Raw genomic sequence first — 18,855 nt, forward strand, 5'->3', positions numbered from 1 at the left:
TTATTTAGTGTCTGAATTATTTGTAGGTGTGTAACATCAGTCAATCAGAGCTTGTTATCCCCTTCAAAAGCCGGGTGCACATGGCGCATTTGAAGTTGAGAACAACCACCAGAAGTCGACAGTGCTGTGAGAGGAGTGCATGGTCTCACAGGATTTATAACTGCGATACAAATACAGTTATGACGACTCATGTGGGGAGCACAGCCAATTCTTGGTATATGCGGACTATGCAAATGCTAAGGGCCTCCAAGCCACCAGGGGGCCCCAAAGCTGCATTCTCAGCCTCATCTGAGGATAATTGAAATGACCTGTTTTTATCTGTAGCTGTGTCTTGTGTTTATTAAATCCCCTTGTATGCTTAAAATATAACAGTAATGCCAGCAATGATAAACTGTGGCTGGTGTTTTTGTGGCATAATCATTCTGGCTACCCAGCATTCCCATTAGTGAGGATATTACAGTGTTATGGCACCAAAAAGTAATTATCCAGCAAAAAAAAAATGTAAGAAGAAGAATATGGAGGAAGAAAATGTTTGAAATAGTCTGTTTATCATGTGCAATAACCAAACAAACAGTAACAGATCCAAAATGGTCCTGAAGGGGTTGTGCTACAGTATTAGTGTTATTCTTACAAGTTTATTTGTTGTTATTGTTTGCACACTGATATGGATGCTGTAATAGCCTGGGCTTGGCCCACTTTATTTATTCATGTATGTATTTTATTGTTTAGGGTTGTGAGAATTTGTGCTGTGAGAACTTGAGTTGTGTTTTTGCTTTCAAAATCTAAAGTAAAGATTTTTTTTTATTGATGTATAGAGGATTGTTGTTTTCCTTGTTTTATCCTTTATATCAGAGTAACTTGCTTGAGTGGCTTGACTTAAGATGTTTAATGATATTTTAATGAGAGGTTATCGTGACTGTAGCCTGTTTTGCTCGTGAAGCGTAATAGATTGTGGCATCTTCGTGGATCATCTAAAAGTGAAATGTGAATCTTTCCATCATAGTTTGGCAAACTAATGGCTCCTTAACAGCTCGCTTAGGGCCCCCACAAAGCTAGGAACGGCCCTGGAGGGGTGACAGAAAAAGCAGGATGCGCCCGTGTGTCTGCGCTTTTACGCTATGAAGGGTGCTGCGCCCGCGGAATTTTTTTTACTATTTATAGTATTTCTTCTCGTCTGGCCTTTGACCTAAACAGTTTTAATTTTGGCCCCTTCTGTAAATGAGTTTGACAGCCCCGTTTTAATCACATTCACACCGTTAGTGTCCCAGAACCTGGCAACCCGAATGCTAACGAGTCACGCGTGGACAATTCCTTTTCCGGGGTGCATGGGTGATTCACGAGCCGCGGTTAGTTTGAAGATAGACAGTTCCATCAGTGAGTCATTCTGTCCGCCTGTAAAGATACATCCAGGGATTATTCTAATACATTCCAGCTGTTTTCCCTCCCAACCTTTAAAAAAAAATATTGTTATTAACATACATTGTGAGCTCTGCCTCTTCCCTGTTTTTAAATAAAACGGTAAAACAAAAGCACAAAACAATTTTCTTCCAAACCAAGGTCACATTTTTTATTTTCGATTTAGAATCTTGAATATGTGCAATTCTTACACAACGGTGCCACAGTCCTTCATACAACAGAATGGTCTCAAGTGTGGCTCATGACTTCATGAGGTAAACACTGATCCTTGAGGGGTGCACGTTACTTCAGTGTGACACTGTGAGACACAAGGTGCTATTGTGTGAAATATAGACTATAATATCATGTAGTTTTCCCCCCAAGCAAAACATCAGGCAATCCTGATGCCACCATTAGGTGGCATCATTGAACAATCGATATTTTTTTTTTGTTTATAGTCAAACCAAGTGTTTTTGAGTACATTTTTAGACACTTGAGTATGTTGTGACATTACAATGCAATTTACATTTGTATTTAACATAAATGTTTCAAAAACATCTTAGATAATTTAAAGACATACATAATGAAGGGCAACACATAATGCATCAATTTAGTTGAAATGAACAGAGAGTAAACAAAAGAGCAGACTAAATGGATCATCTGGAAACATTAAAAGAAACAACTTACTTATTTAAGGATATAATGAATGTTCTCAGTTTTAAGACATTCATCTTTATCTAATGTATTTATTACTGACTGATCTGAATACTGATTTGCTTATGGAGGTACACTGTCAATAGACACCATGTTAACTATAATTAACATACGTATCCTTATCAATGAGTAAGCGACGCACTGTATAATCATAATCATGTTAGACATGAATGAACAAACATTAAATGCACATCATTGTGCAGGCAAGTACACGTCTCTCTTATCCAGCAGTGGGATTTTGGAATTTTGTTGGAAAGCAATGGAAACAGTCTGACTGTTGGTTAAAATGATTGAATTGATGAAATTAAGCCCTTTTTTTTAGAGGGCAAAATGAATTAGCAAAATGTTAGTGCTAAATGTCACTCATAGTGTGATCATAGCTCAGAAGGAATCAGTATGCATTTCCCTTTACTGGACAGGTAGGTATGTTTTAATCTTGTCCACCAGTGCATTGGGATCTTGTAGGAAATCTGTAAAGCTGTCCCTGAAAGCATATGCAACCAAGCCTGCAGTAGCACCCATCAGAAGCAAAGCCCACTTAAACATTCTCTTGGGTCTGGGCTCATTACAAGGTCTGGTCATCAAAGGCTTAGACACTCTCTCCCACTGAGTGAGGATGGCCTGACGAGCCCCGGCCCACTTTCCTGGCCCTCTGAGACGATACTGGTACGGAGTCGTAGGACCAAACAAGACATTCAGTGCCAGCCTGGGATCAGTCAACAGCATCTTTGTGAAGTTTGGCTGAACTCCCACCAGTTCTGCAATCTCATCCATGTATGAGACATAGTCAACTTGGATGGTGTGTCTCTGACTGTGGACATATCTGAAAAGGAAGCTCTTGCTGATTATTTTGAAGAGCAAAATTGGGCGCATTCGGATACAAAGTACATTATATTTGTAAATGCAAAGATAAATGAACCCACAGCAGTACCTTTTAGCCATGGTGTCCTGCTTGCATTTGTTATCTTTTATCATTTCAGCCATTGAGGGAAGCTTGATGCAGCCTGTATGCAATGAGACATTGAAATAATTTGTCTCCTGAGTTGCAAAGAGACAGTAACAGAAACTTTGCATAAAAATAGTAGTACCTTTGAAGACACGTGTGGCCCATCTAGATTGCATCTCAGAGATGGGCATAATGGCTCCCAGAGGCTGAATTAGCCCAATGATAGCCAGTGTAGGACGGTCTAACTCGGGAGGAAACACATACTTGTACAGGCATGCTTTGTTGTCAGACACAGAGACCACGTGCGAAGCCAGGAATGGAAAGGAAAACTTGTAACCTGTGGCAAACACCTGCAAGACAAGAGACTTGTCAGGCATACACAAAATAACACACCAGCTGTGCTGCTTATAAGTACATACACAAAAAAACCTACCACCAGGTCAACATCTTCCACTACAGTCCCGTCATCAAACTCCACAGCGGATCCTTGAATTCTACAGATGTTGGGTTTCACCTGAACAGTCCCAGATAGGATGCGGTTGGGGAGCTCATCATTGACTGTGGGATGTTGGCTGAACATCCTGAGATTCATATTCACACTGGTTAGTTAGGTTAGGAGTAATTTGATGAGTACTGCAAGCATTTTAATTAAGATGAGATGATAAGTCTCAAAGGCTTATCATTTTGCTGTACAGCAATGCGATGATGAGTCTCTGCCTCAAGGTTGTCAATACTGGTGTTAGCAAATAACTTGTATGTTCATTTCTGGGTCTGAGGGTGGCGTTGGAGAAAAACTCAGTAATAGTCCAAAATTACAAGGCGGTGAATAAAGTTTATGACCATCTTCTGATAGATTTAGAGACATCTAGTTGTGAAGGAAATGTGTGTCTTATATACAGTATATACAGGGTATATCTGTATAATGGGATAATTAGCTTTACAGCTAATAAAAATACAGGCAAATCATAAATAAAAAATATTCTGTCTTAAAGGGGTTGGGCAAGATGTAAACAGATTATCCGCTGTGGCGACCCCTAAAGGGAGAAGCTGGAAGAAGCAGAAGATTCTGGCTAAAAGTATACATGTGCTGGATTAACAAAGTGCAAACCAATGGGAAAAATAAACCACTGCAAATACTCTACCTGTGATTTGGTTTAAGGCTGTACATAGCATGGTCAAATCTTTGGTTGACCTTGCGCTCTCCCAGAGAGCAGAATAAACCAAATGGAAGGATTCTTCTTACAGTGTTTAAGACTCTGTTAAAAGACAAATCTAACGGGATGCCGTTGTCCCCAACTCTGTTCAGAATCCAAGCTCCCCTTCGAGTGCTTAGGTAGAGCTGAGAAGGAAACAAACATTATAATAGGTCAATATCAAACCAATGAAATGCTATGAAAATGGAACCTTTACTACATAAACATAAGGTTTGCCTTTGTTTTTTTGGTGAATTCTGACATCAAATTTTATTGTAACTATAAGGAGGTAAATACAATTTGATCATGGGTGACAAGGATGATAGCTAGAGCTATGGTCAACAGGCTACAACGCACTAAAAATAAATAGTTGATCTTTGGAAGTCCAACCTGTTTAGTGACTCTGCTCAGCTCCACTGCTATGTCTCCTCCAGAGTTTCCTATTCCAACCACTACAACTTTTTTATCCCTCCAATGCTCAGGAGTCTTGTAGTCTCGACTGTGGAAATATGTCCCTGTGAATGTTTCAATCCCTGAAAGAAAGACATTGACTTGTAACTCCCAAAGAAATGTACGTCTTTAATTCTGGGTTTTTGTAAGTGGGTCATCTTAACCCATGCGAGAAGTTGGCAAAACACAATTACTGATTATAATCTGTAGTGACTGGAGTGGAGGCTCCATATCCCTGATAAAAGAAGACTTTGATCTGTGAGTGAAGTACATTTTACTGCACTTATGGTAGTATCGTTGATCACCTTGTGCACTGTTTTCATTACACACTTAATGTAATGTATTAACTGTGCTAAAGGTAAGTGTGCCAGAGGTTTTTACGTAATCAGATACCAATAACACTGTCCGCACTTCTCCTCTGTTAGATATTAAGTTGTAAAGGAATCCGTGTTCTGATGATAAACCAGTAATTGTCATGAGAAGAGATCTTAAAAAGGAACTGCTGCAAATGAAATTCTCCTTGCTCATATAACCTGCTCTCTCTCCCAGACTGCAGAAAACCTAATAGGGAATAACTTTCCTTAAAGAGTCAACAACCTTATTTAAAATCAAATCAAGCGGAATGTCGTTGTTTTTTCTGTTAACTCTGCTCATGATTCACAAAGTGCCTGTTCGAGTGGTTCAGGTAAGTCTAAGAAGAAGCTCTGGTCCCTCTGTGATGAGTAAAGAATCAAGGATAAAGGAACAAGAAGGTTGCTGTTTCACGTCCCTGTGTGGAGTTTGCATGTTCTCCCTGTGTCCCTGTGTGGTTTTTCTCTTAGTTCTCCGGTTTCCTCTCACATGTGCAAAAACATGCAGTGGTTAATTGGACACTCTCAATTGATAGATGATAGATGCATGGGTGGATGAAAGTCATACCTGGGAAGTCATGGAGGGGCATGTTAGGCTGGCAGTGATGTCCGATACAGATCATGACAGCATCAAAAATGTGCTTTTCCTTTTTGCCATCTTTGTTCTCCGTTTCAATATCCCACTGGCCTGAGTGAGAGAAATCCGACCGCTGCTTCACCTGCAAGACTTTGGTCTAGGTGACAGAGAGACAGAAAGAAACTGCAATTACAACGATTATAGATAATGTGAGATATATTTTACACCTTAAAAAAAGCGTCTAACAAAAATTTCAAATGTGAAACTGAGGCAATAATAATGAATCATTTCAGACGTTTTTTTCTAGGACGGAGGTTAGTGGGGAATACTGACTTTGAAGCGTATGTGCTTGGTGAGCTGGAAGTGATCGGCATACATCCGAAAGTATTCCATGATGGAGGAGTGGTGCATGAAGTTTGGGAAGTGTGCAGGAATTGGAAAGTCACTGAAACACATCATCTCCTTGGAGGTGTTGATGATGACAGAGTGGTAGATATTGGCCCTGTCTGGCTCAGGTTCCTCCTGCAGGGTTGTGAGGATGAGTGGCAACATACAAATGTTAATGCTGCAGCCTGGTTCATTCATAATAATATATAACTGTATATACAGCCTGAAGACAACTAAACTGGAACTTCTGCATTAACATTTGGTTTATCTTTAGATTTGAAATAATCAAATCACAATCATGTGAAAAAGTATATTTCATTGCATTCATTTGATTCCCAATCAAGATACACTGGCAAAAGTTGCTTTACATTGTTGACATGGACTTAAGAACTGTTATACTTGACAGCGTTAATGCAGTAAAATTAATAATTATTTTAAAAAAAGCAAAGCACAAAATGGAAAGAAAAATAAGACTGAGTTAACTTGAGGTGTTTTACCCCTAGGGCCCCCATAATCCTATATGAAAAGCATTACTTGCCCTGTTTTGGGTCAGTTCAGGACATTGAGAGTGGGAAGAAAAAAAATCAACATTTCACAATCTCTTCACAAACAACATTTTTAAAAAAAGAGAAATTCTTTTGGGAATTAAGTTTTTGATGTTCTGAAGGAGTTTTGGCAAACTGATTCAAATATGAAAACTGCAGAATGGCCAAATATACTCTTGAGAATAACTCTTTATAACTCTAACTATTTAAACAAAGCACGCCCATGGTTAAGTTTTAAGCGGTTGACTTCTCTTGTCAAAAGTCTAATGCACATCTAAAACGTATCCATCAGTACATAATTCTTGTTATTATGTACAAAGCCCCGTTAAAAATACTAAAAAGACTATTCTGAGACTGATAATTTGCCCCAAAGCACAATCAGACTTCATGGCCTCTTGCACACTATTAGCATAAACATAATTTAATGAGTGCACAGCTGTTTTTCGTCAGTTATTTGCTGCAGCAACTGCGATCATGTTTATATTGTTTGCCTATCAGCATCTGTTACCTCATCGCTTAATTGGTTTGTAGTCAATAAACAAATGAACTATGTTTATCTGTATTTTTGAATGACTGTGTGGTCATCTACGGGGCACAAATAAACAAAGTTGGATAGAAAAATGTACACAGTGAATATAATGAATCTTTAAGTAGATTTAAGTACAATGAACGTTCGAAACAGGACATTCACTTTATATTATGATTGTTGTACATTTGAGCACTGCACAACTATTTGTTCTTAAATGCAATGATAAACACACTTTGTGACCCACCTTGTACCTCCACAGACCTCCAATGTCATCACTGCTTTCATAGCAGACAGGCTCCAGACCCTCATCCAAGCAGCTCTTGATACAGGCAAGACCTGATGTGCCCCCTCCAACGATGGCCACGCGGCGGGTCATACTTCAGCTCTGTGGAGAACAAACCACACCAGGCAACAGTGTTTGCTTTATTGTAAGAGTGCGATGCAGCCATGCAGCTGCAGGAAGTTCATGTTTAATCACCCACTTCGGCACATGCGTTAGCTCACGTAGACCAGTTTTTTCTTGAGCTACAGAAACAAGATGATTTGACATTCATGTGGATGTAGATCTATGCTTCTCTTCTTTTTTTGTTTTCTTTTTACCTTAAATAAAATCAAGGTTGAATAAGTGTGTGAATATGTGTATTTAATAATATACAGTGACATTTGAATGAGTGAATGCAGGAATGAATAAATGACTTTTTATTATATGGCACTGTGTCCTTAAAAGACTTTAGAAGACACCAAAGATTTACACACACCAGGACAAAAGATAAGCATGGGGACTATATATATATATATATATATATCTATATATATATATAGATATATATATGTATATATTGTATATACAGGTTAAATGCATGCTATGGTTTCCCCATCTGTTCGCCCTTGTGTTTTATTGTTTATCTGAGTGCAGAAAAATGCAAAACACTTGATGCACAAGGGACCTTCATGCATGTTTGTTTTGATGTGTGTAATTGAAAACGTGCATAGAAAATAATGGAAACTCTCACATAATGTAACCACATTCTACAGTATGACACAGTCAGATGTGTTAGTCATCAACTTAAAGTCAAGAGAATCACTTTGTGCTTGAACCGCATCGCACACTCACACACACACACACAGCTCAGCCTTCGTCCGCGACAAAAACAACCGGAGGAAGCGAGAGAGCAAACACGAGGACAAGAATTTTGCACCAAAACTTACTTTCCAAAAGTTCAGTAAAACCTGAGTGCACGGATAACTTTTGCTTGTAACAATCGCACTTTACTGACTTTAACTTGGTGAACACATGAACTGTTGTTCACTTCTTGTGCTCGGGCGTTGCCTTCCATCTCCGAGTAGCCTTCACTTTGGCTGCTCGTGTTGTTGTTTTTTTGTTTTGTTTTATTTTTTTCTCTCTCCAAAGTCATGATCGAGCTTTAAGAGTTTTGTTGTGCAAACATGTACAGTGTGTGTGTGTGATAGTCTTACCTCTCTGGACTCACGCGCAGAGGTGATCCACTGTGTTTTGCGCTGTCTTTAATAATAACGGCTGCAGGAGGCGGAGTGTGTGTGTGTGTGTGTGTGTGTTATGTAACTGTACCAGCTCCATAAATCACAGGCGGTGGAAAAGCAAAGAAACAAGTGTGCAAACATCGGACTGGACCAGTTAATGATCAAACTTCCATATACTGTGTTCACTGAGGCTTTATGGCTGCTGGACCTAAATGACATTTCCCCCAATTAATCTTATCTTGACATTTTGTCTTTATGGCTATCTATCTATTTTTGTTAAAGATAAATAATTATAGTGATTATTTAATAAGCAGTGTCCTTTCTGGCACGCGAGAGCCACCATACTCATCTGCAGTCTCACCATTGGATGTCACTAATTCTTACACACTAGACTTCTATCCATCCATCCATCCTCCTTCTACCACTTAATCCTCCACATGCGGGTCACTTGGGGACAATGGTGCCAATCCCAGCTGACATAGGGCAAAAAACGGGGTCACACCCTCGCCAGTCCATCGCTGGGCAAACACACGAACACAACAATCATAAACTCTCACACCTACTGTCAATTTAGAGTGTCCAATTTGCTGTGGGAGGAAACCGGAGAACCCAGAGAAAACCCACGCACACATGGGGAGAACATGCAAACTCCATGCAGAAAGGCCCTTGTTCTAACAACTCGGGTCATGAATCCACCATGTGGACCACACTAGACCTCTTAACTAATGAAAAAGAAAAAAGCCATAGTCTTACTCCATATTGTAGAACATGTTGCTTTACTTTGCTTAACAAAGAAGCTAAATTTTCATGAATCAATCCATCCCCCACTCTTTCCCCCCCAATATTACTCCTATTCCAGTTGAAGCAGAGTACAAGTAAAGACAAATGTAAATAATAGACTCTCACATATTATATTATCTAGTGCTTCAGAAACAAATGACCAAAGATACATAAAGAACTCCTTCCTTGATAAGGCTTTTAGTTAGACGTGTCGGGGGGGGTAACCTCGACCATTCACCTAGACTACTAAGGCAACTCCCATGATGGACTGAGCACTTATCTTATCTTGAACAAAGCCACCCTTTATACACAAAAGACTTCATACACTGTACTTTAAATGTTGATTATTTATCATGTGGATAAAAGTTGCACGTTGTCGTTCACGCTAGATTGATGGTAAATCTTTTTGAGACAAACATGTCCAAGCCAGAAAGAACACATTTATCACAGGACTTGATATTTTGGATTTCTGCCTCATATACTGTCATGTTTACCATACATACCTCAGTGCAGCTGGATGCTCACAATCAAATTTATAAAAGCATAAGAAAACCCCCCTGACACACAATGTCTGTGTGAAGAAGAGCCTGCAATAGTATTAGTGTCAAAGTATCTGCCAATTTATCAACTTTTACAGTTTTGTAAATAAACTTCACATAACTGTAAAATTCAATGATTCAATCTTTTAAATTGCATTGTAAGTTATTTAAAAGTGCAAAGTTTCAGGCTGTTGAAATATATAATAGGTTCTTGTGTGTGGATAATTAAGGCCACAGACTCACTAAACTGAATGTTTATTTGGTATAAATTAAAAAAAGAATATAATATAAATAAATGAAAATATTATAAAGCCAGTGTTATGTTCATAATATTTTATATAAAACAATGTAAGTCATTTATAACATAAAGTATTACAATGGGTTTTTGATTTTCTGAGGAAGTAAACTATAGCTTTGTGCTTGTGTCTCCCTCTGCTGGGTTACTAAGGAAAGCTGTGATTCCTCGTTGTTGCAGTATATATAGATTGCTAAGATCATGTAAAAAATAAAAACATTATAATGAATATACAAAAACGAGATACGCCTTTAATTTTCAAAAAAGGATTAATGTACACTTCAGCTGCAGTATACGTCTTCTAACAGCATGTTCTGTCTAATGCGTTAAGAAAAGAGAGAGGTTTTTCATTTTAGTAAAATTCAATTTCATTTTATAGCATAAAATGACTTGTATTATCTCAAGGGATGTTACATGGCAAGGTCAACACTTCACAACATTATTTTATATCAGTTACAACTAAACACGCTGCTTATTTGGCAGCAAAGAAAAAGCAGAGGTGGGGTTTTTTTGTAGCACACGCAGCACAGCAGGGCGACACCCGACAAAATACCTATCATCTTTAGTCTAGAACAGGCTATGGTCTGGTCTGGTTGTGGTACCACTCTGGACCTGAAAGGCTGAACCACACGGTCCCACTGCGTGAGAATGGCTTGACGGGCACCAATCCACCAGCCTGGCCCAGTCAGACGGTACTGGTACGGAGTGCAGGGACCCAGTAACACCTGCAGTGCCAGTCTGGGATCCCTGAGGAAGAGCCACAGTATGTTTGGTTTTACCCCTACCTGCTCTGCCAAAGAGTCCATGTAAGGAATGTACACCACCTGGAGGGGGTTTCGCTCGGAGCACCTAAAGCTAAAGAAAGACAGAGAGAGTGTGTAAGATATGAAACAACTCATTTAAAATAAAAGGTTGTATATTGTAGTCATTGCTTAACCTACAATGCCCCCTGGTGTAGACCACCAGCGCTACTCATAGAGACTGGCTCCCACACACTAAAATTTAATTTCTAGACTGCACTTTCTGCTGATGTTGTGGTAACTCCCTGTAGATCTATCCTTCAGTTCATGCTGGATTAGTTCCTCAAACTACCTGGCAAGGAGTTTCTATGGAGGAGGGGAAGGGGGGAAAAATACTCTCCAATAATTTTAATTTGGGTTGTAATACCAGTTGCATATCTTAAATTACTTATAAATTAGGTAATAAAGAATCCTTTACAAGACATCCTTTATGACATGCCACATAAGCCATTGTTAGGGACTAATAGCCGTGTAGTTTTCTCACGTAAGATCATTATCCTGATCTTGGTTGATTGGCTTTTTTGTTGTTTACATTATGTATGATGGAACAACTTTTCATGTTGTGTGTGTGTGTGTGTGTGTGTGTGTGTGTATAATAGATTCACAAAGTCTACTTAGTTACAAAGACCAAAGTCCGTTACAAAGGAAGTGCATCTCTCCCACAGAAAACAATTCCCCTGTAATGTGTAACATGCACACCTATTTACTTATTTCGCCTGAACTGGTACAGCAGAACCAATGGCACCGTTACCATGGTTACAGTAGCGTTTACAGCTAATCAGGTTAGGGGGTGTGGCATTTACCACCAAGCGTTTGACCAGTCTCAGGAAGGTAGGTAAAGAGACAACACATTTCAGAAAGAGGATGTTAAGAGCTGTGGGAATATACACACTTAGACAAGTACAGCCACACAATAAACACATGAACCTGCAGACATCCAAAATAGAATTGATGGACATTGATAGAAAAAATTAAAAATTTAACAAGTATAATGACATTTTCCCCTTTTACATTTTTTGACCACAACTCATTGTCGGCATAGTTGTGGTGAAGCTAATTAATAAGTAACAGTATAGGTTGAGACACCTCAATAAAGAAACAGAGGTAATATTAGTTCATCAAAAAACAGCCATGTTCATGGTGCAACATTTTTTGATGACTGATTTTCTACATTAACAGAAGAATACAGTATATGCAGGGCTTTTTTCCCCTAGTAAGTTTTCAAGTTATTTCCTACCTCTGGTGCATTGCTGCGGTATCTTTCTGTATTTCCTTCATCATGGTCTCTTCTGTGGGGAGGGTTAATAAGCCTGCACGGGAGAAAAATACACACACATCTCATAGAGCAGCTACAGTATACTGTCAAAATAGACAGTTCGTGCCAAATTTTCTCGTGTCATAAGCAACTGTCACGTAACAGCTGCTAAAGGACCTTTGTATATTTTTTAAGCTTGGATGTTCAATATTTGCTCTCACTATACCACAGCAAAGTTAAAATATTATTTTTTTGGCTTCTCGACAGAGATTTTAACCCTGTCATATATCCCAGGCTTCGGACTGGCACAAGGAGTACAGTGGATGTGGCCCCCCTGGTGGATAGGGTCAATTAAGAGTGTCCAATTAACAATGAGCATTGGGTACCTCGCACAGGGGCACCCCAGCCCTTAACCAGCAACCCTTTGGTTACAAGCCAAGTTCCCTTTCCGCTTGGCTATGGGCTGCCTCAAAGTCAAAATATGAGCTGATAAATACTTGTACAAATCCACAGTTTTTGTGTTGTGCTTTACCTTTAAACACTCTTGTTGCCCAGCGAGCCTGCATCTCAGCCAGTGGGTTAATAGCCCCTAAGGCGTGGATGAAGCCCACTACTGCCAGTGTTGGATGGGTGAGTGAGGGAGGAAACACGTGTTTGTAGAGATGTAGTCGATAACCACATTTATCCTGCAGTGCCGGGGGCAGGAAGGGGAAGCCGTAGTTGTACCCAGTGGCAAACACCACAACATCCACCTGAGGACGTAAATTAAAAAAAATAAAGTTATACTGATTAGACAAGGACGAGCATTTAAATCATTTGTGATCATATGAGCTTTAAACACTATCATGATTTGTAGATATATTACATCTCACTGCTAAAGACATTATCTAAAGTGGATCACATGTCGCACCTTGTTTATGACGCTCCCGTCAACAAAGACCACAGTGGACCCAGATAACTCCTTCACGTTTGGTTTTATCTGAACACGACCTGAGATGATTCGAGCGGGCAGGTCATCATTTACAAGTGGAATCTGTGCAAAAAACCTGACACAAGGACACAAAGCACACGACACACAACAAACGTTTTACTCATGACCACACTATGAGTACGGCTCATATAAATATGGACACTTCTCTTGTGGGGACTAGTAGTCAGAGTTTAGTTTCCTTCCCTCTGCTAGCCATTTTAGAATGACTAGAGCGATCACTATTCTATCTTTTTTTCATGAGATTAATTTACTATTATGTATTTTACAATCTTCAATGCTTTGTAGTTTCTGGTTTGTTCCTTGTTGCCTGTTGAGATCAAACTATTGTTGAAATAATAATAAAATTGAAGTTGTAGTCAAAGAAGTATATTCTTGTATATTCTCCGGCAGATGATGTTAAAGTTTGCACTTAAATACTTATAACTTAAAAAAAGGTTTCCTGATTACCCATGTTTTGGTTTCAGGCCATATAGTGTGTGGTCAAACGCTTCGTTCAGCTTCTTCTCCAGCATCCTGTTCATCCACGAGGGGAAAAGCTTGGATATCATCAAATCCATTCGAGAAGTCCCAAAAAGATCACAAGGAAATCCCCCTTGTCCAACACGGCTGACAACCCATGCACCGCTCCTGGTACTGAGGTACACCTGTGGTCCACGTTAGACCAGAGAGAACAAATAACTGCTTATCATCTTTTACATTTTGAGCATTTTAGATACCAAACAGTCATTTTATCATTACCCAACGGTTAAAAAAATAAGTTCAGTACCTTTTCAGCAACTCTACTGATGTCCACAGCAATGTCACCTCCAGAATTTCCAATCCCAATTACCACCACTCTTTTCCCCTGCATCCCCTCAGCACTGCGGTAGTCCCAGGAGTGAAAACATTTGCCTTCAAAACTCTCCATACCTGAAAGGAAATGAGAAAAACATATAAAGTATAATGCAATGTGAATAATGCATCACGCCTACCTGCACAGAGAACATGCATGTATTTTCTTTCACAGTGAAAGAAATACAGGTGATGTCAGTGAAAGAGAAGGAAAAGAACTATCTTATAAATGGGAATATGATAATATTATGATTCCTAGTACCTGGGAAGTCTTTGAGTGGCGTGTGAGGCTGGGTGAAGTGTCCCGTACAAACCATCACAGCATCAAAAATATGAGTCTCCCTCTGATTCTCTCCCGTCTGTGTCTCCACCTCCCACTGGCCGGTCACCGCATAATCTGGGGTCTGCCTCACATGGAGCACGGTGGTCTGAGACACACATAAACACAAAGAACACGGTATTTATTTAGAAATCCTGAAGAGAAATAAATAATATAACACAACATACCGTCAATGGTCATTTTATTAGATACACATGCTTAATCACATGGCTGCAACTGCATTTATGCATGTAGACACGGTCAAGACGACCTAATGTGATTCGAGCAACAGAACCAGGCAGACTACACTGGGCATTCCAGACTGAGATTTAATAATCTCGAGGGTTTATGGAGAACGGTCTGAAGAAAAGAAAATATGCTGGACGTTGGTGCCAATCCCAATTGACACAGGGCGAAAGGCGGTGTACACCCTGGACAGGTAGCCTATCCATCACAGAGCTACATATGGAGACAAACAACCATCCACTCTCACACTCATACTCACACCTAAGGTGAATTCAGAGTGTCCAATTTGTCTAATGCCCAAATCTGAATGTTTTGGACTGTGGGAGGAAACAGGAGAACCGAGAGAAAACCCACACACACACGGGGAGAACATGCAAACTCCAAAACTTCAGAAAGGCCCTTGTTCCGACTGGGAACTCGAGTCTTCTTGCTGCAAGGGCGGGAGTGTTATCCACTACACCAACCTGACACCCCTCCTCCAATAAATGCACCTCGTAGTTGCACTTTAATCACTACTCTCTTTCTGGTCTTTCTGGTACTGTTTTACTATGAACAGTATATCTCTATGTCTGTTTTCACTTTGTCTGTTGTGTGTTTTTTGTCAAATGTTTAACACCTACCTACAATATATTCATTTCTGCAAAGCAACACAATGGCGATACACTCTTGTTAAATCTCTGTCGTCAATCAACCAATCATTCAGACTATTTAAATAGACATTTTCATACAAAGTAATGGAGGGAAAATTAAGCAATTTAATGTATTGCTTTTGGATGGAAAAATCTGTCTGTGAGATAACAAGCGTATTTAAATTCCCCCATTTATTTCCCCTGTCAAATTTCTTCTCTTTGCACTATTTAAACGCAGCAGCTTGGATTTATGAACAAACTTGAAGACCACTGACCTGGAAGTGTATGTGCCGCTGCAGTTTGAAGGCCTTCACATAGAGGCGCAGGTACAGCAGCACCTCAGAGTGGTGCATGTGGTTGGGGAGCTCCGCCGGCGGAGGGAAGTCGCTGAAAGACATCATCTCTTTGGAGGTGTTGATGACCACTGACTCATAGATGTTGGCTCTTCCAGGCTCAGGCTTCTCCTATTAATGATACAGTCATTCATTAATTCATTGTCTGCTGCTTTATTCTCCACATGAGAGTCACAGGGTCAGTGGAGTCAATCCCAGCTGACACAGAAGTGAAGGGTGGTGTGCACCCTGGACAGATCACCTCTCCATCACAGGGTCAACACACAGAAGAACAACCATTCACTCTCACACCTACGGCCAATTCAGAGTGAGCAATTAACGGATGGTGGGAGGAAACCAGAGTACCCGGTGAAAACCCACACACACAAGAGAATGTGCATAGTCTATACAGAAAGGCCCTCTGTTGAAACTGGGTCTTTTTGCTGTCAGGCAACAATGCAAGCCACTGCAGCACCGTGTGACGATGAATGATACAATGGACACAAATATTTTCTTTTCTGCTTCATTTGAAATCAAAGTATTGGAATTTGACCATGATTACGTGCGACTTTGACACAGTATTTGTTCTATCATAGGAATTAAAAAAATACATCATCACAGCACGAACGTGTATATATCATATTCGCAAGCAAATGATACATTTCAAGATAACATTGTTTTGTTTATTGTTTTATCAGAGTATGGACAGTGCATAGGAAATCATTTGTTACACCAGAAAAGAAAATAATACTAATAAAAATAATAAATAAAAGATCAAATGTAATGTTTTGAAGGGACAGATATCATTAAAACATTTGTACATTTGTGTCTCTATTACCAGTATGTTTGCATCCCATGTGAGGCCGTTTTTGTGGTGTACTGTTCCCAGAGACTCAGTCTGGACCCACTGTTGGGTTGCTAAATAAAGTTTTCAGCCTCCTACTTAAGATAGATTTGAACAAAATGTCTGCTTTACCCATTCAAAATAATATCAGGTGAGGCAGAAATGTAAAAATAGTCAGAAGAGTTAAATAAAATGTTTGGGAAACACTGAGCTAAGCTAATGCCGTGACAAGCAAATCTACAAAACAGAGAAAGATATTGCCCACGATGATGATAGGCACTTTGTGTCTCACCTTAAATCTCCAAAGACCTCCAATGTCATGGCTGCTCTCAAAGCAGGTCGGCTCCAGACCTTCATCCAAACAGACTTTGACGCTGGTCAGACCTGAAGGTCCCGCGCCGATCACTGCCACTCTCTGAACCATACTGGAGACACTGCTGTCTGAGATACAAATGAGAGCTTAAGTGAGATGAGTGTTGTAGTAACTCAGTGTATGTTTGATTATGCTGAGTTACTGATTTGCACATAGTGTGTTTTTTTTTGGTTACAGCTGTCTAAGGTAACCTGATCATGCTGCTGCCCTTTGTCCTAAATGACAAGGGAAAAAACAGGGTTACAACTCAATTTTAACAGACTTTTGACACTTAACTTTCTCAACACGTTGGTGTGTTTTTACACAAAATGCTGCACTGCATTGGATTCCTTGCTGGAATTAAGCTATTGAAAAAGAATCCTACCAATTTGGCAGATGTAACCAGTGTTAAAAAATAAAACTATTAACGGCATCACCAAAAGGTTTTGCAAGCTGCACATACAAATGTCACTAATGTTTCAAAAACATGTTAGTGACAACCTGCCCCTCACAATAAAGTCACAAATATAGACCTTCTGTGGTTAACCTCCCAAAGTAAACACAGATTATAAATTAAATAAGAACGATAAAAAGTAAATAAATAAATAACGGAATTACTGCAGAGATGCAGGCTCCCCCATTGGCACTTATAATAAATCAAATAAATTAAATAAATCACTTGGACTGATGGCAAGATAAATACCAACAACAACTTATTACAAGTACTTGTAAATACTTGCAATAAGGACACCATCCGTGAGTATACCATTGCATGTGCCATAACAACCCTGCCTATAGAGCATTAAACATTATAATAAAATAAACACTGTCTCTCACACAGAAAACAGCTGCTACTGCAGCAAACTGTGATGCAGTCAGTCTTACCTCTGTTTAACAGGGAGATTGAACTAAAGTTTAAAAGCAGGGTTCACTTTGGCATTGGGACAAATTGTTTTTTTGTCTTTTCGGCGGACTACAGAGTTGCAGATGGGGGAGGGTGAGCAGGGCAGGGCGGGGAGGGGCGAAGGAGTGTGTTCGTGGAAAGGAGAGGGAAGTGACGGATCGGGAAGTGAGTTTGGAGGAGTGGAAGTGGGCGGTGTGTGAGATATGAGTCGGGATAATTCAGCCCCGATATTTCAGCTTACCCATCTGAACGACAGTCTTCTAAAGCGCTTGAGCCATTTGTTTCGAAAGTGGGTTCATGACTCGAGGCTTGAAACAGAGTGACCTCTCCTGCAAGTCTACCTCTCAGGTGACCCACAGAGGCTTGTTGTGTGAATGGGGTGAAGTCTAACCGTTTCTTCTATTCCAGACTAGGTTGAAGAGTACGAGATGAGATGTACTTCCGTCCATCTTCTACTGCTTTATCCTCCACACGAGGGTCACTTTTAAAATGTGTTATTAAAGTTTTTTTTTCTTCGTTAGAAAAAAAATCAAAATAAAGAACTGTGACAGTACATTACTGAGGAGCATTAAGTCACTATCATGATTTGTAGCTTATCAAAGAGCACACTGAAGTATAAAAAAGTTATATATTAGCCATCAACACAAAATGTATATTTCCCTTATTCTCACACAGTTTTATTTTAAAACAATCAATATGTTTACACGTCATATGAATTTATCAAAAGGATCAAGTTCGATGCAGATAATTACCATGTGCAAAACATGAACGTAAAGCCAACAGCTGTTTAGTAATACCATCGCCAAGTTATAAAAATCCTTGCATGATGTGTTTGATAACAACGCTTTTTAATGTGATGCAATGATGGCATGACATGCAAGAAACCCACAACATTATTTCATCTTTTGTTTATTCACAATGTCATTTTGAAATTTCGTAGAAGTGAGGTCAACAGTGTCTTGAATAAGTAGGAACACGTTTAACCATAACAACTGTCTTCCACAAAGCTCTCATCTTCCTCCTCGCCCCATCCTCCAGCAAACACATTTACCTCAGCGCTGAAATCCCTTCAATAACAAAGAAGAAACAGATCTCACTATTAAAGGCAGAATCAAATCAAGTTGAATTTGATTTGGGACCCCCTCCCACTAA

The 18,855-nt window shown here is 39.6% G+C and overlaps 2 protein-coding genes across 3 annotated transcripts; both read right to left on the minus strand.

Annotated features, from left to right (window-relative positions):
* Window positions 1-1,545: 1,545 nt before the first annotated feature.
* Window positions 1,546-8,642, minus strand: LOC122781156 (flavin-containing monooxygenase 5-like). The gene is made up of 10 exons (XM_044044696.1): window positions 8,563-8,642; window positions 7,331-7,471; window positions 5,959-6,147; window positions 5,617-5,782; window positions 4,639-4,781; window positions 4,198-4,394; window positions 3,489-3,636; window positions 3,198-3,405; window positions 3,041-3,113; window positions 1,546-2,932 (listed from the first exon to the last, which is right to left on the minus strand). Exons 2-10 carry the CDS (start codon window positions 7,460-7,462, stop codon window positions 2,518-2,520), a joined length of 1,671 nt encoding a protein of 556 aa, XP_043900631.1. The 5' UTR covers window positions 7,463-7,471; window positions 8,563-8,642; the 3' UTR covers window positions 1,546-2,517.
* Window positions 8,643-10,425: 1,783 nt separating this feature from the next.
* On the minus strand, window positions 10,426-17,778 carry LOC122780461 (flavin-containing monooxygenase 5-like). 2 transcript variants are annotated; one of them, XM_044043417.1, is made up of 10 exons: window positions 17,685-17,778; window positions 16,740-16,888; window positions 15,547-15,735; window positions 14,340-14,505; window positions 14,013-14,155; window positions 13,694-13,890; window positions 13,166-13,301; window positions 12,788-13,007; window positions 12,238-12,310; window positions 10,426-11,055 (listed from the first exon to the last, which is right to left on the minus strand). In XM_044043417.1, the coding sequence occupies exons 2-10, from the start codon at window positions 16,869-16,871 to the stop codon at window positions 10,650-10,652; spliced, it is 1,662 nt and encodes a 553-aa protein (XP_043899352.1). In that variant the 5' UTR covers window positions 16,872-16,888; window positions 17,685-17,778; the 3' UTR covers window positions 10,426-10,649. The 2 variants fall into 2 exon arrangements, with proteins under 2 accessions (XP_043899352.1, XP_043899353.1); XM_044043418.1 differs by lacking the exons at window positions 10,426-11,055; window positions 12,238-12,310; window positions 12,788-13,007 and having other exon boundaries at window positions 13,206-13,300; window positions 13,692-13,890.
* Between the last annotated feature and the right edge of the window lie 1,077 nt (window positions 17,779-18,855).

The sequence above is a fragment of the Solea senegalensis genome, linkage group LG14, assembly GCF_019176455.1.
Source record: "Solea senegalensis isolate Sse05_10M linkage group LG14, IFAPA_SoseM_1, whole genome shotgun sequence".
In the NCBI taxonomy this organism is placed as follows: Eukaryota; Metazoa; Chordata; class Actinopteri; order Pleuronectiformes; family Soleidae; genus Solea; species Solea senegalensis.